The sequence below is a fragment of the Nilaparvata lugens genome, chromosome 3 (genome assembly GCF_014356525.2).
Source record: "Nilaparvata lugens isolate BPH chromosome 3, ASM1435652v1, whole genome shotgun sequence".
Lineage (NCBI taxonomy): Eukaryota > Metazoa > Arthropoda > Insecta > Hemiptera > Delphacidae > Nilaparvata > Nilaparvata lugens.
Genome location: NC_052506.1, coordinates 65,051,650 through 65,079,114, shown reverse-complemented (window position 1 = coordinate 65,079,114; position 27,465 = coordinate 65,051,650). Strand labels below are relative to the sequence as shown.

General features: G+C 36.1%; 1 protein-coding gene across 7 annotated transcripts in view; it reads right to left on the bottom strand.

The window, feature by feature from the left end:
* The window catches only part of LOC111053237, a 285,465-nt gene that overhangs the window by 29,333 nt on the left and 228,667 nt on the right, over positions 1-27,465 (bottom strand). For all 7 annotated transcript variants that reach the window (XM_039424319.1, XM_039424323.1, XM_039424321.1 and 4 more), the window contains 3 exons: positions 8,374-9,198; positions 1,965-2,245; positions 402-566 (listed from right to left, as the gene is read on the bottom strand). In XM_039424319.1, the coding sequence (XP_039280253.1) occupies positions 402-566; positions 1,965-2,245; positions 8,374-9,198 (1,271 nt within the window). The remainder of the gene's footprint in view (positions 1-401; positions 567-1,964; positions 2,246-8,373; positions 9,199-27,465) is intronic.

The following is a 27,465-nucleotide window of genomic DNA, read 5'->3' as shown; positions in this document are numbered from 1 at the left end:
TTCTTAAAAAATGTGCTTAACAAGAAAAACAGTTTTTGTCTCTCCTGATAAGTTTGTTTTTTGGAGATATCTGGTTTCTGCAGTGGACCACACGTGAAATAAAAATTTAAACGGGTTCTCCGCACAGTCTCCAACTAGCTAACTTATCTTAGGCTATTTTTAAAATGAATACATTGCCCTCGAAAATTGTGGAGATATAGTTTCATTTAAAAGTTGGAGTGAACTTTGGATAAAGGAATTTTATGAACCTAATTTCTGGCAATTTTCACTGAACAGCACCCGAATGAATAAGTTATGCATATCTTTCAATAATTATTCCTTTGCTTTGGACATGAATAAAAGATTGATTTCAGATCTTCATATACCATCAGCGTGAAAAGATGATAAATATTTCGAGTTACCTGAACTCCGACCATGAAGAGGAGATTGGCAAGGGTAAGAGCCAATTCGGCATTGAGCAGGATGAGCGCCGAGGCGTCGTTTGGCTTCATTTTGAGTCTGCGAGCGACTCCCGTCAAGGTCAGTAGCTGCGCAGCCAATGCAGCCACCCCTCCCACTGCTGCTATCTGCAAAACATCGTATACAACATTGTAAGCATTGGACATTCTCGAATGAAATCTTGAATCAATATAAACTCCTTTTCAATCCTTGTGTTACGCCTTATGTTTTCAATTGTTCAGGGAGGATTTTATGTTAATGAAAACAATGTAAATAGTTTTGCAACGATACAACAATGATTGCTAGCTTGCATTAGAATTGTATAATCGATCACATACGAGGGTTGATTACGAACAAATCTCCTATCAACTTCGAACAAACAACTAATGGTTTGATACAATGAGCATTAATAATATTACGTTACTATTATAAGTACAATCAAAATAATAAGTAATAAAAATCTTCTCTCATACTGTTACAGATCGAATTTTGATTTATAATATTAAACGTTTGACGTGATGTGACACTTTCGATTTTTTTTACCAACAAATGAGTTTTTTCTTGGTGAATTGTAAATATAGTGTGCACTACCTGTCATAATTTTATCATTGAATTGCAATTATAAATGGAATTTACTACCATAAGATGCTTCGAGCCTTCGAGTTCTCACGTTCAAACTGATATTACTGAATCATGCGGGTGATAATGAAGCATGACATATACGTGTTTCCTTCATAGCTTTTTATTGTGGTATGTTATACTTTTTGTGTAGTTGAGAAGTTGATATTGTGGTAATTATTCATATTGAATGAAAAAGACTAAGAAATTGTCAAAAAACCACTGATTTATTGATAATTAGAAAGACCGGATTCGGTTATTACACCATGCTAAAATTAAATTTAAATTTAAAATTAAATTCTGCTGCTCTTGTATTTAGTTTTAGTTTATCAGAGATTGACAATGGTGTAATAACTGTATTAATTTAAAATTAAATTTTGCTGCTCTTGTATTTAGTTTTAGTTTATCAGAGATTGACTATGGTGTAATAACCGAAATCGGTCTTTCTAATTATCAATAAATCAGTGGTTTTTTGAAAATCTCTTAGTCTTTTTCATTCGGTATGCTATACGTTTGTAGTATCTGTCTTAATTGAATAATAATTATCGTGTGACAATTGCAAATGGAAACTATGCTATTTTACCTTATAAGAGAATACATTTTGAATGAACAATGCATATAAAATCTTTTGAAATATCAGGTATGAATGATGGGAATATGAGATATAATGGGAATAGGTGATTTTTTCCACACAGTAAATTCTTCCATAAGGAACGACAGAATATGTATTCACGAGACATCAGCATAGCGACCTAAGCTCACCTTGTGTGAAATCCTCTATTTTCTCCTAGTTGTGTTGTGTAGACCCGTTTTTATATTTGAATTACGTTTTTGTATTCAATGTGATAGTCATCTAATAGAGGTAGCCTACTTTAAATAAATGATATTGAATGAGTTGTTGGATGGACCTGTCTGCCGGTGCTGGCCTGATCTCGCTCCGAAGGGCCGAAGTAGATGTACATGACACTGTCAATGAGGTCGTGGTCGTGGAGGTCGGTGTCCACCAGACTGTTGTCAGGCAGCTGCACCGGCATCTCCTCCTCCTCTTCCTCCTCCTCCTCAACTACACTCTCCATCACCTCCTCCTCATCCTCGACCACCTCGTCCATCATGGACCTCCGCCGCTCCGGTGCCACCGCTTGGCTCTCGCCTGAGTCAGGCTCCGGCAGAACTCCGGCTTCATCGTATCCTGTAACAAAGTTGATCAAGATCATTTTGTGATCTTTGCCAGACAGTTGTCATTATTTATCGATTGATACGGGCACTTATGTATTCATTCTATTTCTTGTATTCATTGTATTGTACGTAGTATCACATGCAACTTAATAAAAACAAAATATAAAATCTTGAATTACCCTTTATTTTTTATAAACTTTAAAATAGTTCAACAACTAGTTTCGACCCTAACTTAGGTCACTTTCAAGTTGAAATGTAGAAAATAAATTTATATTTATAATATTTTCATAATAAAATTTTAATAATTTTTTTTTATTTTCTACATTTCAACTTGAAAGTGACCTAAGTTAGGGTCGAAACTAGTTGTTGAACTATTTTAAAGTTTATAAAAAATAAAGGGTAATTCAAGATTTTATATTTTGTTTTTATTAATTTGTTAAAAAGTAGCCCATGTGATTGAAGTGTTTTTATCACATACAACCTATGATGTCCTAGGAAAAGGCTTACTTGAGTAATTTTTACTTTCCTTGCCCAATTACCATAGGTAAGGAAAGTATTGCTTTCCGAAAAAAATTAAGGTACCCCAATTTCTATACGTCAAGGTCCCCTGAGTCCAAAAAAGTGATTTTCGGGTATTGGTCTATATGTTTGTGTATATGTGTGTGCATGAGTGTATGTGTGTCTGTGTACACGATATCTCATCTCCCAATAATGGAATAACTTGAAATTTGGAACTTAAGGTCCTGACACTATAAGGATCCGACACGAACAATTTCGATCAAATGCAATTCAAGATGGCGGCTAAAATGGCGAAAATGTTGACAAAAACAGATTTTTTGCGATTTTCTCGAGAATGGCTCCAACGATTCTGATCAAATCCATACTTAAATAGTCATTGACAAGCTTCATCAACTGCCACAAGTCCCATATCTGTCAATATTTCAGAAGCTCCGCCCCATCTATGTAAAGTTAGATTTTAGATTTTCAATTATCAGGTCCCAGATATAATTTGAACGAAAAATTTCGAGTGAAAAAGATTGAGCTATAGAATCTCTTCAATTAATGTCTAGGAACATTTTTACCTAAAATTGAAAATAAACTTGAAATTTGAGAAAATGTGAGCAACTGTTGATTCTATTAAATCATTCACTATGAGGATATAGCAGATCTCGTGTGTATCCAGCGTTATTGTCCTGTCACCAGCTGGCTCAGATCTTTGAATAGTAAACTAGTATGCGCGGGAACACTAGCGTCAGGTTCATGATCTTGATCAATTCATGATCTTGGTCAGGTCTTGATCAATTTTTATAATGGCAAGGAAAGTTGTGTGAGTGCGCCACACCAGATTTTGTAATTTGGTCTGTGGTAGTCATCTCTACATATTCTCATTCAATTGCACTTGATAATATCTGAAATAATTATTATTGTCAATGATATTATTATAATTGAGTCAATATTCAAAAACTGGAATATGAATAAAATTTTCTTTGTGGTTTCTGATGTATATATGAAGATTGATGCAAGATTGATTGAAGTATTTTCGTAATACTCGTATTTTGATGATTCTTTACGTCATCACCGATGTGTTGGAAATGATGTTTCGTACATCATCAATAAGCTCTTCTTGTGTATACACATTGTTTCCAACAGATCCTTACCTAATAGTGATATCAAATGTAGTTTTGTGAAATTGTAGATCTCCAATAACTCGGTTACTGGAAAAATAAAACAATCTTATTATGGAGAAGATTGAAAGATTCCAATTTCTTGAATCTTTTTACTCTGGTGAGTAAAACTGGTATTCACTTGAAAGAAGCTATTCATTGTTGACATTCACAACCTATTAATCGAGCTTTAGGAAAAGGCTTACTTGTGAAATTCCTGAGGAATCAGGATTCAAAAACTGTAGAATATTAATTTTCATTCAATTAAAGTGGATTTTTGACAACATTTTAAGTCTATTCAATTACGATTCAAAAAAAAAATGGATTGGAAAAAATCGAACGACGAAGCAGCTTTCAATCAATAATACAAATATAATGAAGAAAGAGATATTTTTTAAATATAGAAGGCACATTTTCAATAGAAATTAGATTGATCTCTCAATCATGTCTGTAGAATAAGAAAATTTTTCAATATCAATATCATGACTCTTCCAAAAAAATGTTTCGAATTCCGTTGTACATTGCGGTCCATATTGAAATGATGTGCTTTATCCTAGCTATTGATTCTTAGGCACCGTTTATAACAGAAGCTGAGCTTTTAGAGATGAGTTTTAGAGGAAGTAAAATTTATAGTCACCAATGCCAGTGAGGTTTCATGGAGGGGTCATGAATTTTACGACGAAGTCCCATTTAGGAAATTGTTCCAGGAGCTAACGCAGCCACAGATCTCAATTAGGCCTCCATTATATTTCTAGTGGACACTTTCGGCTCGAGGCGAGGCAAGCAGCTGTTAAACAGTAACTGTCTCTGGAATCCAAAAAGAACCTTACTGCTTCTGCTCGGCTGCTACTGCTATTGCCTATCCTATTTTAACACTTGGCTATTGGTCGTCCAATTTGAGTTTATTGCATTGCTCTCACCTTTTATGGACACAAGTTGGGTACGTACTTCCCAGCGCAAATTGAGTATTCAACTAACACTGGGTTAAACGGTGCTCATTTAAAGAGACACAGTTCTCTAGAATTGGAAGACACTCTCAGATCTTGTTTCTAAGAGCCATGAGGGTTCAATAAAGTGATGAAATTCTACAATGGATATATTGAGAGCAATAGCTTTTCTAGTAATTTCAATGACATTTTTATTACATAAACTTCCATCTTGTACTAGTAATGCATATCAACTATGAATTTATCTTTATAATTCTTAGAATAGAGGTGCAGCAAGTCTACGGCTATCTACCCATGACTAATTTTCCATTTAACGATCATTATTGGCCTTAATGAGAACATCACTCACAGCAGTGGTTTGGGAATCACAACTCATGCGTTTAAGAGGAATGGAGGTTTAATGGAGAAGGGATTATTTTTTATTCAATAATAGTTTGAGTGAACATTTCACAATGATCTCTCTCTTCTGTTTATAAATTTGTAAAATATGTTGTCATTTTGCACTCAATGTATCTTGTGTATTTGTTTGAGAAAAAAACCAATGTCCAAATGTATACATTTTTCAAACGTCAAATTGTATAGTAATAATAGGGGTTGTCTGTGTATTGACGAAATTAATATTATCACAGAACAAACGAATAATAATGATAAATTCCCAGATGTGGATTTTTTAAAATATTTCTGTAGTTATTGTGATAGTGACAGTTGGGATATCATCTGAGGAGAAACTTACACAGTTCTGCTAATCAAGGAATTCTTTGTGGTTGTTGTAAATCAGGAGGAATACTTGGGATGAGTGTTGTCTGAGTGTTGGGGATGATGGAGTCTGATATCAATATCCTAGAATGGAAGGATTGTGAACGCGAGCAGGCTCTTATGTACTTTGCCTTCCATAGAATTGCCATTTCTGTATCACTTGGATGATCTTTTTGATTCATCATATTTCTCGTGTATATTCGAAGAAGTATTCCAAGTGAATTCTGAATTATTCCACTGATGGTACATTGTCGCTCTTGAAAAATATGTATGTTATCAGGTAATATGTAATCAGGTATGTTATCCCGGATAATTATTTAGTTTTCATTATTGTAAGGTAATTTTTCAGGTTTTTAATGAACTAACATGAAATGAGAATAAACTTTGAAAAATTTCAAGAGCGACAGAGACAAACAGGAGAGGAGTGAAACAGCAGTTACTGGAATCAACTTGGAAATGACTTGATTCAATTTCTACTACAGAACATCTCCCTTGAACATTCTTGATGGCTTCTTCAAAAGATAGAGTTGATAACAAGGTTGACTAAGGAGAGAACACCAGTTTTTGTCAGTCGGGTTTACGTCTCCTTACTCCTTGAAGACGACTTGGGGCTGGAGCAGGGGAAGTAGGAACTGGAAGAGACTTTGATAATCAAGACAAATTCCCTTCTGAAGGTGGGATCAGGGAAGCGCAGGCTCTTATCTGTTGGTGCCACCTGCTCCTGTTCAATTCCTCTATCCTCTGGTTCACCAGTTTTTCCCTTGTCCCGGATTTTCTTCAAATCGTCTCAGTTGGTTGCCCTTCCACTCAGTTTACTCATGAAAATATCAAGCCAACATTTTGAATAACATCGTCCACTTTTTTCAAGAGACTGAAGTCAAGCTTGAATGTCTAGGATCTTACTGTAACTTTGTAGGAGACATGCAGATTATTTTATATCCAACCTTGGAAAATAATATGGAAGATTAACCCATCAGGACGAGTAACAGTGCTTGCTGATCAAAAGTAATGAACCATACTGGGATGTCATGTTGAAACAATTTGAGAGACTAGAATATTCAGAGACGAAAAATGTCATCATAGGAGAAGATTTATTTTGAAATGAAATTCACTATAATTTAATCTTATCCATCTAACTGCTCATCCTCTGAAAATTTCAATTTGATGGAGATCTTTGAGAATGGCTTCAATCAAAAACTTACAGAGAATTAATTAAAGAGAACTCACTTAGAGAGAACAGATTACTCTACTCAGAAACAAAAACAGTAATAAATTGGAAAATAGTGAGCTTTCCATTCTCCATAATGAATCAATTTGATATATTATGAGAGTAGAAAAAAAATCGAATCGATAATCTTCACATACAATGATGAACTGAAAAAATCACACACAGTCTGATTCTATTCATTAGAAGAACCTTGATTATTTGTATTGGTTATAATCGGAAACTCACTACAGAAAAACTGAAACAAGAGTTGAGTTTAATGAGAAAATAAAGTTTCTCTCCAAAGCCATAGCAAGAGTGGAATGATGCTGATGTATTGAAAACAGCGATAATAACATATATTTATTATTACTATCATTATCAGCAGTCGAGAGTATGATCCACGATCGTTGATAAGACTTGGTGTTTTCTTGTTTGCTCACCAGTCTTTCATATTTTTGAGAAAATGCAGCTTTTCTTTCTTCACTAAACTTCATCTTGTTTCAACTCTTGGAGCTTCAACCTCTGGAATGGTTTCCCATTCATTTACTCTAGTATTAATTTCATTATCAGTCATTTCTGCCAGAACTAGATTTATTTCAACGTTTTCAACCCATTGGCAAGTGAGGCTACATATTTTACTATCTTTTTTGTTATTCTATATTTTATTATTTACACCAAATACTTCTCAACGTTGAATGAAGCATAGGAGTGGACAAAGCGGATAGAAATGGAACTGGAAATATGATCTGAAAAATGTAATGATTGAATTCCAAGGAATAATAAATTTCTTCAATAAGATGTTGTCCAAGGTATATTCAAATTCTCTAATGAAATGTTCCAGGTATCAATTTAAGCATCAATACATTATCATCATAGACTGACATCACAGACTAATATTAATCCTACCAGGAAATTAATGGGAACATAAGATTTTTGGCCAATGAATAGTGAAGTCTAGAATATCTTACCGTACATCACTAACTGAGCCTCCCGATTCATCCAAGCCTCCCAAAGATCAGATGCAGATCAATTTCTAATCCAACTTGTAATGAGGAGAAATGTTAAACATTACATACTACTGTTTAGATTTTTTATTATGTTTTTTGGGACAAATTTTTTTTGAGATCGGTATTATTCAATGTGAGATTGGTCAGAAAATCTTTCAAAATCGGGAATAAATCTGTATGGAAAATGAAAAATTAGAAATATGAAAATGGAAAACTATATCAATGCTCTTACAATTTGAAATAAACTGTTCGAATTTGTAATGGATGTTGAGTGGCTCATTTTTTTAGATGGCCTAAATATTTGGCTTTATATAAATGTTTAGTCTAAATGAGTAAAATCTAGTGATTGGGTTATGTATTAAGTATATAAGTGATTAATGAGATGATCAAACGTTGATGTCTACTGGCAGGATTCGAACCAACAACCGGATAGCTCTAACAGACTAAAGGGTCTGACCACTGAACCAAAATCTTGTTGGCAACTTGCCCACCTTTCCAATAGATAATTGAGAACTTTATTTTGGAAGTGTCTATCAGTCACAAATATTGTTATTACTCACCGGAGCTATTATAGACGAGATCCGGGTAGTCGTACAAGTAGTAGTCATCGTCGGCAGGGGCAGGTGGCTTGGGAGTGGCTTGGCTCGGCTTACCGGATGGCCCTGGCGCTGGCCCCTTGGTCACGTCACTTGCCGCTGTCGACCTGGTCGGAGTCAGCAGCTCACTCAGCAGACTCGTTGATTTCCTCGGCTTATGAAACGCCCTCAACGAGGTTTCCTTCCTAGGAAGGACGGCGGCTGAATGCCTCACTGAATTGTCTCTGTGATCGGTGGATGTGGTGACACGCGGATGCGCTGGTGTTGGAGCCACGGAAGATACCAAATCGGGAGGATTTGGCGGTCGGGGAGCTACCAAGTGCGACGCCTCGGGCCTGAACCGAGAAGTGAGCGATGACCTCCTATCACCCACTCGCTGCCCGTTGCCCCGCACCAGGGGAGAATGCACCGACCCATTCTCATGTCCTCTCCCCTCCTTGTCTAAAATCGCACGATGTTGATCGAAAAGATCTTCATGATGATTTTCACCCAACAGAAATATCCGCGGATCGTTCAACGGCACTGACGATTCCTCCCTACCCGTCTCATTGCGCTTATCAATTGTTTCACTATCACTTGAACTACTAATGGCTCCCGAACTAGTCACACTGGAGAATCCTCGTTTGGGCTCTCCCTGCCCGATCGTTATGTCGGGACTGCTCGATGTAACATCTTTGGTCAAAGTTGACACTGTCGAAGCACTGCTCACTACTATCGGAGTTGTTATGCTGATTGACGAGTTCCGATCATCCTCTTCCGTTGTGGTAATCTCTGTTACGTTGTCAGTATCTGAAACATACAAGTTTAAAGTTTCATTATTGAGAGAATAAACTTTCAAAAATATATTATTCTATTTTTTACATCTAAACTAGTGAGTGAAGTACAAGGTCGTACAGGTGTGCTTACATAATAACCATGGTATAAATGGAGGGACTTATTGATTTCACCCTAAAATACCAATCATGCGTGAATTTTACATAGGACTCCATTGTGTCAAAAATCTTTCGACACCCTCAGACATTAACAGCATGGCGTCTAGCAGTGCTTCAAGTACTCATTCATACTGGAATCTGTATTGAATGATCAGCCAAATACCTTGTTAATTTGAAAATGCAACTGATTTGTAGTAAACACCAAATAAAAATATGCCCAGTATATCATGAATGAAAAGTTATATGGACTTATAACATAAAAATTCCTCCTTATATACAGTATAGTATTTTACTAAAATACTCAAATTTTATTGCTTTAAATACAGTATTGTATTACTGTGATGTCTAGAATCCTTCAAACTTCTTTTTAGATTTGCTACTCTAGTTAGCATGATTAAATGTGTACCTTCTCCAAAAATATACCAAGAATATGCATTATGCACTTCTCATACTAATTGAATTTTGAAGATGTCAAATGATGAAAATAAAAGCTTACATACAATATGCGTATTTATAAGAAAATTATAAAACAGGAATTAATAAATTGATACTATTAATAGTACTGTGTTTTTTTTTATTTTGTCTAAGTTTATTTATCTTTGTAACTCGCATTTTTTTTGTAGCTGGGCACCCGCCGAAAAACCTTCGGGTTTGGCAGGACCCTCAATTGTTTGTATTGTGGATAAAAATTTTCATCTTGATTTGATTTGATTGATTTGTTTTGTTTATTAGTAACGTTATAGAAATAAGAACAGTACTCTAGGGTTGGAAGAGATATATATTGATAGTACATAATCTAAAGATGAAATAGTGTATTCGTAGATTGTTATTCTCATTCAAGAGTGATACAATTGAGGAAACACATCTGTGCATTCATCAAAAATCATCCATGCTCAATAATTATTCAATTATTTGATAAATATAATCATGCCATGGAACAAAAGGAATTTTTTTTCATTGTTATTTTGTACAAGTCAGTAATTACGAAGAACACGTATAAAAATAGATAAGTTGTAAATTCACAAATTTTATTTATTCAGACTCACAATATTCACAATCAGAATCAATACGAAAAACAAAAACACACAGCTCGGTAAGATGACAAATAATTAATAAAAAAATCTGGTGTGGTGCACTAACACAACTTTCCTTGCCGTTATGAAAATTTATCACCTGACGCTAGTGTTCCCGCGCATCTCAAGTCTACTATTCAAAGATCCAAGCCAGCTGGTGACAGGACAATAAGGCTGGAGACACACGAAGTTTGCTATCTCTTCATAGTAAATGATTTAATAGAATCAACAGTTGCCAACAATTTGTAATTAAAATAATAACATTTTCTCGAATTTCGAGCTTATTTTCAATTTTACGTGAAAATGTTACTGAACATTAATTGAAGAGATTTTCATGCTCAATCTTTTCCACTTGGAATTTTCTGTTCAAATTGTATCTAAAGCCTGATAATTGAGAATCTAAAATCAAACTTTGCAAAGATTTTTTACAGATATGGGACTTGTGGCAGTTGATAGAGCTCATCAATGACTATTTTAGGTATAAATTTGATCAAAATCGTTGAAGCCGTTTTCGAGAAAATCGCAAAAAACCCTGTTTTTGACAACATTTTCGCCATTTTATCCGCCATCTTGGATTGCATCAGATCGAAATTGTTCTTGTTGGATCCTTATATTGTAAGGACCTTAAGTTCCAAATTTCAAGTCATTCCTTTAATTGGGAGATGAGATATCGTGTACACAGACGCACATACACTCATACACACACACAAAGACACACACACACACACACACACACACACACACACACACACACACACACACACACACACACACACACACACACACAAATACCCAAGTACCCAAGTACCCAAGTACCCAAATACCCCAGACCAATACCCAAAAACCACTTTTTTGGACCCAGGGGACCTTGTGTAGAAATTTGGAAATTGGTGTACCTCAATTTTTTTCGGAAAGCAATACTTTCCTTACCTATGGTAATAGGGCAAGGAAAGTAATAAATACTAAGTTCTTATTATTTTCAAACAAAACGAGTGAAACCAAGACTGCAAGATTATTGAATAAAGTAACGGGCTTCGAGCTGAACGATAAATATTTTTCTCAAGTTGGTTGGTTTCTGTTGAGATTAACTTTACTTAGTTGACTAAGGAGACAAAAACGGAGCTGTCAGGAGGAAATTAATTATACTGATACACCTCCTGATCATGCTGAACAAGTTAGAATCTGTTCTTTTGTTAGCCTTTCTTAATATAGACCCAAGTTCCACGTAATTCACAGTTTTGCGATCGTAAAGTCCAACAACTCAACTTTCACTACAAGAAGCAATTAGAATTGGTCGGGTTTTGCTTAATTCCTGTAGGATATATAAACGGAATGGACTCAGATATTCTGTTCAACTTTTTCGATTAAAACTTCCAGTAAACATTACCGCCTCTCAAGTATTGGGTTGAATCCGCTGTTTCAACTCAAAGTACCTTCATAGCTACTAAAACTGCTATCGGAGAAGTCTTTTCCAAAATTGTAATCCTTAAACCGGCTCTATCAATTATGAAAAGTAATAAACCTGGTAGCGTAGAGGAGTGAAGAGTGGATTTTCTTGGGGAGCTAAGAACTACAAAAATTACTTGACAAAAACAAAATTCAGGAAAAAACCTTGTGAAGTAAAAATATAGAGTAAACAAAATGATTTTTTACATAAAAAAGTTAATTCTACATGAACTCGTTCTCCTGAGTATCGTTGTAGGCCTACACATAATCCTTCTATGCATTTTGACAGCAGGTGTCAAAATTATATGGATGACAGCCTGTGATGTTTTCAAACCAATTTACAATGTGAATAATGAATTTCGATTGCATATTGCCACTTGGAGATGACACCAGTACCCGAATGAATATTCTAGCATTACCTGCGAAAGGTTTAATGAATTTATACTGACGTTCGATGTCAAAGCTTGTTAAAGAGAATATTCATCTGAGTAATGGATGCTGACACTGGAATCGAGCTCTAGAGGAACGAGCAACTAATGGCACTGTCACCATCCACCTGCTATGCTAGATCTACCTGCTCGTTAATAACCACATGACAGATACCTTGATACCTTATCCGTGTAATATTTCTTGGTACACAATGAAACCAAATGAAATATCATTCCTGGAACATTTATTGTGTATTATCAATCATTCCATATTGCTCAAAATGATTTAATGCTGGAAATCTACAGGCAGATTTTTTGTAGCCTTTCCCTAAGCTATATATATGTAATCAATAGGGTGACATTTGCTGCATCATGATTAATGACGAGTCTGAACAAGAAAGTAGTATTTTCGGCTCATTATGGATACTTTCAACCTATACTGACATACGGCTTGATCTCCTGGGGTAATCAACTGGAATTGTCAGATTATTCAAGACACAGAAGCGAGTGGTCAGAATGTTGCTGGGGAACCTCCCAGAGCCCCTTGCAGGGCACTGTTCCTAAGTGCATGAATTCTGACCCTTCCCTGTCCATACATACTCGAGGACTCAAACATGGAGCTTCTTGAATGATCGTATATACATGGGTAAAACACGAAGTCTAGGAATGCTCTAAGACTGGATACTCATAGAACGTATTTCTTTCAGGGTAGTCCTGATCAAATTAGCAGGAAAATATTGAACTCTCTCCCACCTGTTATATCTGAGATTGACTCACAAGTTTCGAAGACTAAGATGAAGCACTGGCTGATCGAAAAATTATTTTACATTGCAATGGAATTTTTTCAATTGAGATGTTTTTAAAACGATTCTTATCATCTTGTCATGGAATTGAGTTATTTTTGTTATTTTAATATCTTGATATTTTTAACACAATATAATGTACCAATGTAAATGTGAATTTGTATTTGACTTGTGACAATATTGCATTATTGTACAATGCATCTCATCAATAAAATTGAAATTGAAAATCCCCTTCTACATCACAATACCATGCAATGAGACAATTTGAAACTAAATTAGGAAATTGAAGAAGTTTTGGGGAATATCCTGTTTTTTCTTTTCCGATCATTGTATTGTCTGTGCTAACCTAATAAATAAATAAATTAATTAGTATCTGATATGTAAGATCGAAGATTGTGATAGACAACAAGGTATTGGAGCAGGTGTCTCAGTTCACATATCTGGGTTGTGAAATTAGTTATAAAGATGAATTGAATGTAGAGGAGAAGGTAGGAAGGTTCCAAATGATTTGTGGAAGTATCAGTAGGACATTGGGAAAGAAAGCTACCACAAGCACGATAATGAAATTTTATAAGACAATGGCAGCTCCACTACTACTCTATGGTAGTGAATCGTGGGTAACATCAAAGCCACTTGAGAGTAAAGTGCAAGCAGCTGTATAGGGCTACTTTTCATAGAAATAGAAAGAAAAAATAAAAATTTTAGTACCCTTTTTGAATATTTAATTACAACATGTTTCGGACACTTGAAATGGCATCAATGTCCGAAACATGTTGTGATTAAATATTCGAAAAGGGTACTGAGATTTTTTTTTCTTTCTAATTCTTTTGTTGTATGTGTACGTGAATGGATCAATCAAAATGAAATAATACAAATTATGATACAGATTATGATAAAAATGACATAGGAGAGCTATGAACTGACTCCTGGAAATAATCATAAATTTCAATAAAAACTGTGAGGGAGGTGAATCGTTTTCAATTGATATGAAATGTTCAGAAAATGAATGAAACTCATCTTACAATTGACTGAGAAGTCGTTCCACAGTGATTTCTTTTACACTCTAGTTGCTCGTTGTTCTTGTTCTGTACGTTTGCATTTTTTATCGTCTTCTCATTAATTAATTGACCTTTTTAGAGTGCTCTCAACTTGATTGTATTAGAAGGTGTGGAGAAATAGTCGGAGATCTTTTGTTGCTGGTTGAGCGTGCTGCTGGCCAGTGGCAGTGGCAGTAGTAGTGAGCTGGAAATGTGGCGCGGGAGCAGATTGGATTTTTTAATTTCATTAGACGCTATGATATCGTCCAAGCCCCAAAGAAAAGAGCAACGGAGCAGAATAAAGCGTTTCTTCTCCATCTCTCTTTAAAAAACTTTTCCTTTTTTGTCTCTTTTGTCGCAACACCACCATCCGCTTTTCAGACCTTCCGGTCTTGTCCTTTTTTCTCACTTTTCCGAGCACGAGACTTTTCCATCTCATTGCAGGAAGAAGAGCTGGAACAGGAGAAGCCTGTGTCTGGCAGCTTTCCATATCGACAGACATTGAAGCCGATGGGGTGAAAGCTTTGTCTACTTTCTTCTCGCTTGGCTCCCACACAACATTTATTGATTGCTGGCCCTGGTTTGTTGATGAGCGCTTCACATGATACACGTCTCTTTGCCAGTCACCAACAAATTCATATTCAATGATGCATCTCTGAAACAATGCACGCTTCACCTCAGTGAGCGACACTCTGTCAAATGATGTGGAATCTGTCTATTGCAATTAGACTTTATTGGATTTGTTATTTTAAATGTATTTCAATTTGAAAATAAACAGAGAGAGTCGATAAACAATAATAATTATCGCTTGACAGTCTTCATCTATTACTGTATAACAGTTCACGACGGAATATCATACGACAAAAAAGACCTCAAGAAGATATCGAGAATGAATGAATTTTGTTTGATATTTTATTTTGTGGACTGAATTTTCCTTTTGGATGTGGACAAACCTGTCAAGTTGGATATGAGAGTTATTGAAAGTTGATGAAAATGCTCGAGGTTTTCGACATTTGAAATCATCATCCATTTCGATTAATTCATCATCGACCTTTTGATATAATATTGAATGTATTTTTAGCGTCAAATTAATTCATCAATTACTTCTATGATTTTTGGAATGTTCCCCTGGTTCATGTTAACTGAAGGCAAGTGGATTTCCTGGATCTTCATTATAAATGTGCGCCACTTCCTCATGTATCTGTAGATTAGATGGTATAAATAACATAAATTCCTCTAGAAATTGATGCTATAGTTTTTTCAACCATTCTAGCAATAAAAGGTGGAAAAGTAGAAATTAGTATCTTGGAAAATGCCGTTCGACTCTCCCAAATTCCAGCGTACGCTGGAATTCGACTAATCTATATGTTCATGAGAATTTTTAACCAGCAGCAGTCAGTACAAAATAATGCTCCCTAATCGCCTTATCTCCGGAAGTCTACATCAGGCCGTCCGCTCTATGGTATGACTTGAGATTTTTCTGTGAACAGGTTTCAAAGTCTCTTGTGTACTAAATCAAATTGACCGAACTGCGACAATCGATGAATAAGGAACATCGGTTACGTGGACAGTTGATATCCTATTGGAAAGAAAGTAAACTAACTTCAGACAGAATTTCTACAATTGTGAGTGTCGAAAGGAAATGCATACCCATGATAAATATAATTTATTCATTACTCATTGGTGAGTTATGAATTCTATATGAAACTCAGTTGTCGATTAAGCTGTTTCTGAACTATTAGAATAACAATTTAATGTCCTCGATTTGTGGAAAGTTTGTTTCCTATGACAAAACTTGAACATTATAGTTGAAATATTGGAAGGGAATCAGCCTAATAGTATTTTGTGGAATGGACAATCAAGATATGTATGAATCAGTCAATCAAGCATTCAATAAATAGTTTCTATCCAGCTATATCATATAGATTCTGAAATTACCTTCTACAATAACCTTGATGGATTCGAGGTATTAAACATTGATTGATTCTACACTCTGAGCACTGTTATCTACCTTTGTAATGCAAATAAAACTCAATCATTTCCTTATGTTGAAATGTATTCCATTTCTCAGATAATTATCGGCGAGATTCTGAACGTCGAACTTTACTAATTTGAAATTCGTAAAAAGACGATGACTTGGAGTGAAGTTTGCCTTCGACAATTTATTCAGAAACTTCATCGACAAGAGTAATGAAAGCTATCACACCTCTAACGAGAATGAGGAGGAGAGGCTCCAGAAGCTGCAGAAGCGATTTTAAACGAGAAGACGAGAATTTTTGAGCTGAAAGTTGTTGGCGTCTTTCTGAAGCATTATAATTTCTAATCAGGAAGGTAGTTACCCTTGGCAGCCATCTGCCAATGATAATTACAGTTAATAAATGCAAAGTCGCTCGCTCTGTCATTGATTGGTGAGACAAACCATTCAGTGGAACGGTTAATAGCCAACGGGTGCTAGGACACTTTCCAGCTGTGGGTGCAAATGGAAAGCGTTTTCCTTTTCCTTTCGAGAAACTCGAACGATTACGGCCAAAAGGGAAAGGTAGCAGAGGAAAACTCCCTATCTCACGGGCCCAATTTATTGCTCCTGAATTAATCGGCTGATACTGCTTAAATTTCTTCCTTCCACCTAGTATATTATTCCAGGAGAAATACTGTTAAGCCAGGAGTTTGAATAATTGGAATTTATCCCATTCATTCCCTCTTGGACAACTCTCAAGTACAAACTCAATAGAAAAATAAATTCACAGTACAAGTTTAGTTTATATCACTGATTGACATGCGTAGTACTGAAGTGGGTGTTATTAATGAATTGAAAACAGTTGTTCCACGGATGTTAAGCCTAATTTACACATCGCCAATTGGTGAGACAGTTGTCTTCGGACAATTGTAATCACGTGATTGCGGATTGTCGGAGGCCAGGCCAGTTAAACGAGAAGATACGCGGCCAACTATTAGCACGTCAGTTGACAGCTAAACATGGCCGAGTTCTCATCATCTGTTGTGACTGAACTGGCAAAAACAAGACATCGCTACTGGCCTACACGTTGACACAGCGCCAATTGTCGCGAAAACTGAGATTCCTAGTGGTGGGAGGCTCGCTGGGCCCAATTGACTGTCCATAGTCTACTTCCGGAGACAGTTTAATTCCAGGACAATTGTCGTGAAGTGTTTATACGAAGACAGTAATTTCATCCAGTCAGTTGCATTATGACAATTGTCCCGCCAATTGGCATTGTATAAACTAGGCTTTAAGGACAGTCAATAGGCACTTTGAAAATAGAGAGAGATTAATACAGTAGTTTTATCATTTACGATCATGAGTAGCCCATCAATCAAAATATTACCATCACTAATTAAATATTGATGAACCTAACCCTTTATGCTTTTTCCTGGCAACTAGGGCTTCATGAGTCATTATGGGAATTGTGTATCGTATAATTTCTATGATAGTAAGAATGGAGTAAAACAACAATTGTTAGTAGTAATGGACCATGGAGAAACCTATTCATGATTTTATTAGTTTTGAAATAGTCAGATTGCCCCCAATCTCAATAACGTCAGTTGAGAAATCATTATGATTTGAACCTCATCATAAGTTTCTAGAAGTCTTGAAGATTGACGTTACATGAGTGAGAAGTTTCCATTTGTAATAATATTCTAATCAACTAACTGTAACTCTCATCCCATTACTCTTTGTAATATTAAAGATCCATGATACCGATCAATTATCATGTTCATTCATTGGACTTGATATAACTCTGCGATGGTCCAATTAAATATAGCATATAACGACTACCAACATTGATTATCATTGTGGATAGGATGATGGTCATCACGATCACGCTGAAACAAAAAGGCAAGTTTCGGTCTACCTCGGGGAAAACTTTCTCTTATGATTATTATATTATAGCTTTACGGCAGATTAATGATAGGAAGGTAGAATGTTGTATAACGCAGTAGATGGAGGAGCTGCAAATGGCATTTCGCCGTCTACTTCAAAGGAATAAGAAGATCAACAGCAAGTTTATAACCATCTCCGGCGCTAATAAACAAGCCCTGAATAAAATATTTCGGGTCGAGAAGGAATTAAAACGGGAACAATGAAAAGCCATTTCTTGGCGCGCGAGTTTCCCAGCCGAAGGTACAGTCAAGGTACATACAAGAAGTTGTTTAATTAATGATCATCACTCGCTGCTCGAAACGATGTTGCTGAGACTTTGAATGCTTTTAGCACACTGAGACTGAGACTGAAGAGATTTTCGCTCTCGAAGAAGAGGCAAGTAGGCAGCAGCAGCAACAGAAGCGATGAACATTAGTCGGTGACATAAATTTAGGTGCGAGAGTGAGCTTGTGTTTGTAAGCGTGTGTGCGTGTGTCAGTGACTGAAGACTGTTGAGCTCGGTCTAATGTAGACGAAGGCATCTGACACATGAATAGCAAGCAAGTACGTGAACAGACTCCAGGCAGACGCGTAGTCGGCTCAAGAGTCGTTCAATTAATAATGTCAGACTTGTTCAAACACATTTTATCAGCTTCGCAAACATGAAACATCCGCGCCAGTACTCCGATCACCTCTGCCACTCTCCAGCAAACATCCTTCATTTCATGAGTTATGATGTGCTTCTCGCAAAAATGAATTCATAACTCTCGATTGATATCATACTCTTGAGAGAATTCACTTCGAGTAAGAATCTCTTCTAGCCGCGAGATTGAGTTTTCGAATCAAATTCTCTCTACCGCTTCCACCACAATGGTTGATATACAGAAGTTAAAGTTACCTCACAGAGTAGATAGCTGTCTCACCTTGATGAGTGCGTTCATGAGTTACGGAGAATATAAAATATATTGAACACAAGATCAAAGATGAATAAAAACTTGAAAAATAAATGGAATTTGAAGGTTTTCTATCCTCTATTACTTCTTTTTGGTGATTATTTTAGAACGAATTTTGATTAGACCCTTAGCCGTCTTTTGCATCCCAAATCTCATCTTCTGTCTATGCCTATTATAGTATTCATGCATATCTGTTCAATATCCTCCATTAAGATCTCTGTCTATCATATTCCTGTTTGGTCCATCATTCGGGTGGTTTACCTCTTTCCCTTCGACCTGGTAAGTTACAATTTTGTATTCTATTTGACCATCAAGTTTTCATCCGTAGTGTTGTCATCATTTATGATGATTATTGAAAATTCCTGTATTCTTTATAAGCTTTGAAAGAAGCTTATCATCAGTGAAATGTATAGTATGTCTGAAAGATCTCGTCCAATCGATTTCAGATCAGTGCCTATGCCTTTGCCTATTGTTGATGGCAATGAATTGATTGATTTGAAAAATCAACTAAAATTGATAGTTCTTCAAATTAACAAAGTTCTGTGAATGTGGAAGTGAGTGAAAAATATCAATCACGTTCTCAGTCACTGTAGAATTTGTATTTTTATAAAGGTTTTATGTTTAATATCAATGTTTAGATTCAAACGATTAACGAATGGTTTAACAACTCTCATCTTGTTTACTCTCTCATATTATTTCTCCAATTATCTAATCAACAAAACAAGCAACTTGAATTAGTTGAGGAATTTTTTTTTCAAAGAATAGATAGTAAGATTTGCAGTTATAAAATGAGTACTACATTAGACTGGCAATGAAATTTTATCACTTCATAGAATATGATAATCTGTGTATTTAGATAATTCTGCATAGGTTATGCGAATTTCATTCTCTTTTAGGCCCAAGTGTTCCTGACTTGTACGTTATTCATGAGACTTGCATGTTGGACGACTCAAGGCACTCCAAGCCATTTGCAGAGCCTATTCACAGCGTAGGAGCTCACTTTTCCGCAAGAGCACGTTGAGTCTTGTCGAAAGTGGTGGAGGAGAGAATTGAATCCGGGTTTTAGGAGGAGAAGTGAGAAGGTTTCCAGATGTATCGACTATGAAAGGCTTTTCTGCATTGGACGGACCAGGGTAGGCAAAATGCGTTACTTCGACTAGGACGAGTCTTCTCAGTACATGTTGCTACTCTCTTGCAGAGAATCTATTCCCCACTAACATTCCCATCCCCTCTCTCCTGCACACACAATCCTCCCAAGCTTTTCTCTTTGTTCTTCTTTCCTCTCTTTTACCAAAAAGCGCAATGTCGTGGAATGACAAGGGGTTGAAGGCGACAAGAATTAGACTCCATTCAGTAAGCTACTTACTCTGCTCAAGCTTTGCTCTGATCTACAGCGGCGTTCTCTCTCTCTCTTCAACACAAGTGATAGTTGTCACTGTTCTCTCTGCCAATGATCTAGCTGTACTGGAGAAGAGCGTTGTCAGCGTTCAAATCGACATCGAGCAGCTAATGTCGTCAGTTGAGAGCATTACATCGCCTACATGAAGGCAGATGGCAATGGAGATCAATGCTCCACTAGTCGACATCTGATCCTCATTAAATTCATCCATTCATTTCTTTCTATCCAACAACACTTCAAATCATCAGTGAGTGTTGAATTTAGTCAATCGGATAATATATATCATATTCACTAAGAAAATGAATAAAATACATAAACAAGTATCCTCAATTCAGTGACCATATCCCATATCCAACCTCTGTTGTTTTTACAATTAACTAGTTGTTCAGAGAACAGTAGAATTTGCCACATTCACTAAAATCACTACTGACACACGTCCGCCTATTCACACACAAACACACACACACATACAAATTGGATTTAGAGTATGATGATATAAATGCAATAGGATCGGTGGTGGACGCTGAGAAATAGAAGTTCTTCACATTTTTGAGCTTGGATGTACGGTTAAAGAGATGAAAAATCTCTTTATGATTGAATGTATGAGTGGAAGTATGATTGAATTATAGAAAATATTCAACATGTGATGTTTGAAATAAGACCGCCTTGAAGCGCTGGAAAATGAAAGTTCGCTACACTATTAAGCTAGGATGCACGGCTAAAGAGATAATTATCTGAAACTTTAAATTTTAGACTTGTGAAGGGGGAGGGGGAAATTATCGAATTCTAATTTTTTTAAATTTTGAATATGTGATCTATGAAATAGACCACCTTGGAGCGCTGAGAATCTGAAACTTGAATTGGGACTTGAAAAAAAATCGAATAACAAAAATTAAAAAATTTCAACATGTGATACATGAAATAATAGTCTACCGCTTTGAAGCGCTGAGAAGAATGAGCCAAATTTGAACCTGATCTGATAAAGTATTGAAAAGTTGGGTAACATTTCCGAATAAAGGGCCGCCATCTTGTAACGGGGATGAATTTAAACATTTAAAATACATATGTTTCTGCGCCTTGTTTCTAAGTACTTGTAAACCAAATTTTATCCAAATCGGACCATAACTTCGACTGTAACTGCGGTACAAACAAACAAACAAACAGACAAACGCCGATTGACTTGAAACATAGAATTCGCTTCGCTCATTCAATAAGGATCAATATAGTTATTGAAAACCTGAGATTGCAGCATTGTTCTCAAGGAGTACAGTGCTGCCAGATTTCTCAGATGCCAGAAAGCCTGTGAGCTAATTGTTTGGGAGGAAGAGCAAAAAGAGCTTATGTCATATTTCTTTTGAAATACAGTTATATAAGAGCACAAGATTGATATTCCATTTTATTGATAGAATCAGCAAGGTGGTATAATTCACATGAGAAGTAACATTGACAATAAAGGTGCAAACTCAAGATGCGAACATAACAAATAGGTCGTTGTGAAAATAGATGCCACTTAACAGCTGTGCAATGATAAAAATATTTGACTGAAATCCACTATCAACCCGAACGTTCTGCTGTTAGTATACAGCAAAATGTTTACACGTCCCCAATGTTTACACGGACTTAGTTTCAAGCTACTTTTTACTTTCCTTGCCCTATTACCATAGGTAAGGAAAGTATTGCTTTCCGAAAAAAATTAAGGTACCCATATTTCTAAATTTCTATACGTTTCAAGGTCCCCTGAGTCCAAAAAAGTGGTTCTTGGGTATGTGTGTGTGTGTGTGGTGTGTGTGTGTGTGTGTGTGTGTGTTGTGTGTGTGTGTGTGTGTGTGTGTGTGTGTGTGTGTGTGGTGTGTGTGTGTGTGTGTGTGGTGTGTGTGTGTGTGTGTGTGTGTGTGTGTTGTGTGTGTGTGTGGTGTGTGTGTGTGTGTGTGTGTGTGTGTGTGTGTGTGTGGTGTGTGTGTGTGTGGTGTGTGTGTGTGGTGTGTGTGTTGTGTGTGTGGTGTGTGTGTGTGTGTGTGTTGTGTGTGTGTGTGTGTGTGTGTGTGTGTGTGTGTGTGTGTGTTGTGTGTGTGTGTGTGTGTGTGTGTGTGTGTGTGTGTGTGGTGTGTGTGTGTGTGTGTGTGTGTGTGTGTGTGGTGTGTGTGTGTGTGTGTGTGTGTGTGTGTGGTGTGTGTGTGTGTGTGTGTGTGTGTGTGTGTGTGTGGTGTGTGTGTGTGTGTGTGTGTGTGGTGTGTGTGGTGTGTGGTGTGTGTGTGTGTGTGTGTGTGTGTGTATATGAGTGTATGTCTGTGTACACGATATCTCATCTCCCAATTAACGGAATGACTTGAAATTTGGAACTTGAGGTCTTTACGATATAAGTATCCGACACGAACAATTTCGATCTGATGCAATTCAAAATGGCGACTAAAATGGCGATAATGTTGTCAAAAACAGGGTTTTTGCGATTTTCTCGAAAACGGCTCCAACGATTTTGAAAAAATTTATACCTAGAATAGTAATTGATAAGCTCTATCAACTGCCACAAGTCCCATATCTGTAAAAATTCCAAGAGCTCCGCCCCATCTATTCAAAGTTTGATTTTAGATTCCCAATTATCAGGCTTCAGATACAACTTGAACAAAAAATTCCAAATGGAAAAGATTGAGCATGAAAATCTCTACAATTAATGATCAGTGACATTTTCACCTAAAATTTAAAATAAGCTCGAAATTCGAGAAAATGTTATTATTTCAATTGCAAACTGTTGGCAACTGTTGATTCTATTAAATAATTCACTATGAAGAGATAGCAGACCTCGTGTGTCTCCAGTGTTATAGTCCTGTCACCAGCTGGCTTAGATCTTTGATTAGTAGACTTGAGATGCGCGGGATCACTAGCGTCAGGTGATAAATTTTCATAACGGCAAGGAAAGTTGTGTGAGTGCGCCACACCAGATTTTTCTAAGTAATTTCTAGTATTCACTCTCTTTGTTCTAGCATTCCATTTCATTTCATTTATTCAACTCAAAACAAAACAGATACAAAAATAATCATATACAATTTGTGATATATTATCCCTCTAGCTACAAGCTATTTGAGGGATTAAAAAAAATTAAATTTAATCAATAAATATCAACAGTTCTTATTGATTTCTTATTATTATTATTTTTCCACAATAGAGTCCAAGTAGAATGTTCATAGAGAAACGTAGCATAGAGAAACAATAGCGTAAGTAGATATCCCATGGTATAGGGAATTTATTTCGCAACTTTTACTGTTATCTCAAGCCGATTACTGTCGATTATTGTCTATTTTTACTGTTTTGTTGGGGTGATAGTGTATGAAAGGCACAATTTTAGAGACTACCAGCGTCACACAGCTGCATAGGAAAGAACTACGTGAACTATCGGCTTGGGATAACAGTAAAAGTTGCGACATAAACGCCCTTTACCATGGGATATCTACTTATGCTATCGTTTCTGTATGGTTCTAGTGAATAATTATATTACTTTGACAAAAGTCTTTCAATAGTCATTTCATTCATTTGAGAGTCATCAATTTTATATAATACCGACATCAGGAGATGAGCATGAATAGATAAGAGTGTGTCATTCTATCATTTCAATCTACAGGAAATTGAAATTTATATAATAATGCTTTGTCTTGTCATTATTCTTTTTTCTTGTGTGTGAAAGATGTCATCATGAGAAAAGCAAACAAATATGCTCTTGATGATATTGCTGGGACCACAAATTTTTCGGCAGCATTCTATTAGAGGTTGGTATATCCTTATCTGACTGAGCTATGGAAGACATCAAATTGATTTAATTGGAACATTCATAGAATAAGTAAATTCCAATGAAGAACAACGAATGTTGTAGTTGTATAATGTGGAACAATGGGTCTCTCTTGGAGTGAACAGGTCGAATTGGTTGAATGTTTCACATGGTGTTCCTCAAGGTTCAATTTTAGGCCCTCTACTTTTTACTCTATATGCAAATGACCTCCCCTTTTCTATAACATTTTCCAGTTTCCATACATATGCAGATGACATTCAAATTTATGCAAGTTGTCCCATCACTCAACTAAATGAAACCGTGCAAAAAATGAATCAAGACATAACTTAAGTTCGATAGTGGAATGGACAAGATGAAACAGCCTCAGACAACACAACCCACAATTATTGGTTACTCATGTTTAGTGAACAATATCGACTTCAACTCGATACATAAAATAACTGTTGATGGTAATGTGATCCCCTACTGCAGGTCAGTCAAAAACCTAGGCATCATTATGGATAAAAACCTCGACTGGTCAGAGCAACTCAATAAAACCTGTAGAGAGGTTTTCTCAGCAATGCATTCACTTGAAAAATCACAAGATGTCCTTCCTAGAAGTATTTGATTATTACTTGTTCAATCTATTATTTTTCCACATTTCATGTACTGCAACTCTGTCCTCAATTACATGCAAGTTACACTCAATGATAAAATGCAGCGCTGCCAAAATGATTGTCTACGTTTTGTTTATTCTCTTGAACGTCATGAACACAATATCATCCCAGCACACATTGCTAGTTCTACCCTGAAGCTTCCCGATCAGAGACGTTTCAGAATGATCAAACTTGTTAGAGATACTTTAAAATATGGCAATCCTAATTATTTCAAGAATGATTTTGAATTTGTTTCCGATGATAGGAGGATAGATGCATCCCATACTAGAGCTGGCGCAAATACTCTTAGGATACCTAATTACCGAACTACTATCTATTCTTTATCGTTCCTTGTCAGTGCTTGTCGTGAATGAAATAAACTTCCCAACTCTATTGGATGTATTGAGAGCCGAGCGGGCTTCATCTTGTCATTTGAAAAATATCTTGTAGAGAAAATGACTGAGTCTGTCCAACCCTAGAGCACTGCATGACAAATATTCTAATCTTCGGTGCTTTCCATTCTTTATTCCATTCATTCATCCATCTTACACAATACATATAAATCATCTCATCTCAACATTTTCTGTTCTTTAGTATTGTATATCGTCCTTATTACTCAATCAATTTCTAGAATCTTAATAAATCCCATCCTATAACGTTTGCTCCATTCATCTATTTTGAAACATTAATGCAATATTGTATTCACTATTACTCATTCTAATATCATCCATCTTTTCCATTCATCCCATAATACTCAGATTCAAATCACATATTCACATGTTATATTATTCCCAACAGCTCTATTCCATCACAACCCGGTCGTGTGTTGATGGGAAGGATATTATTTTATATCCTTCTTCGAGAATCGACAATTATTTGTTGAAACACCGCCGATTTATGAAGTTACATTACAATTTTATATTATCGTTATTCTAATTGCATTTAATATTTATTCTCATTGATTTATTTTTTATACTTTGTAAAATTCGTTGAATAATTAGCATTACCGTCACTTAATGTAAGTAAGTGTATAAGACAATAAATATTGTAACATACATAAATAAAGGAATATAATCTAATCTATTCTAATCTAATCATGTTTCATTCATCTATTGCCTAGAATTTATTGTTAATTTTCTATCGAGAAAATGTTTCCGAATAACACGGCTGTACTAAGCAACAGTGAATGAGCAACAGTCACAGAGCTGGCTTGCTTGAATGGCGTTATTCATTCGGGCCAAAGTGGTCTTTTGTTTGTGAATGGAGCTGTAGCTGACCTGGTTCGCGAACCCAGCATCAATTTGCAGCCTTTATTCGCCAGTGGCAATGGAATAACCGACCGGTGCAATTGTTTCCCCACGCAACCAACATAATAATTATCGAGTGGATTGGTCAATTTTGCGTGTGAATCTCGCTTCTTCGTGAACTGAGCTAAAGAGGAAAGCCAATAGAACTGTTGTAATTTTAGAAAACCTCTACACAACTTGTATCATCTCAGTTGAATTTCATCCTGGAAACTTCGATGTTCTATTCAACAGAATGTGGATAAAAATGAGTTTTGTGGAAAATCGTTAGTCGTGTACAAGTCCAATCGGGGAAAAAAACTATTACATTATCTGTTCATGCTATTGTTGACTTGCTCAATATACTATTATAGGGATTTCCATAACACGATCGCATTATTTACTCCCATTGGAAGGGCAGGATCTGAAGAGGTGAGAATGAATGGGGGGAAATTAAGATGAAGAGAGATTGGAAGAGGGAATATAGGTTGACATAGAAAGAAGAAAGAGTAAATTATGTAAGTAATCCTAATTACATCCTCAGATGATGTGACAAAGAGGTGATAATCGTCATGATTTGTGTATGATAAGATTAAAAGAAGTTTGAAATATCGTTAGATATAGTAATATAGTTTGAAAAGAGAAAAAGGATGACGTGGAATGTAGTGACTTTGACCTAGAACTCTCAAACTCAAGATATACTGGATTACAGTACTTGGAACTCCGTGATATGAATGGCAGTAGAATAGTTCTACTGCTCAAGCTTCGTTTCAAATAGAGCATCTCTAGTGTCCCGTAGCTCATATTTGTTAGCAGATAATGGCCTCATTCTCAGCCAAGGATTGAGGGAATGAACCAGTTTTATGAAAGTTCTATAATGAAACTGTGACCCTCATTATCAGTGGAAAAGTTTTTCACCGCTTTCAAATGGAATCTGCTGCATGAAAAAAGAGCTGCTTCAACCGGCTGAAATGAGTTATTACGATCCTCAAAACTTTTTCAAAAATCCCTTTCCCAAGACGACCTCTCACCATAAATAAGGCTCAAACTCGCAATACCGCCACGTCTATTTCACTTAACTAATTTCTAGTTTCATTCTCAACACTTTATGGGGCCCTGGAAATACGTTTTTAGTGTAAGCGAGACATTCCGGTGCTAGCCAAAGAGTTTCCTCGACTTATCCAGCCAGCTTCTTTCCATTTTCTTTGAAATTCTTTCTGTATATGACAGTATAAATTACAAAACTTTTAGCGGCTTAGTGAGAACCTTCATTTTTATGAGTGGATTCCCCCACACCAGAGCCATTCCCATATTTTGGTCACATGAGATTGATGTCGGTATTAGGGAGCAGCGAACTTTGTTTTGGAAAAAACTTTATTAATTCGGGTTATGAATAATAGAAAATCCTT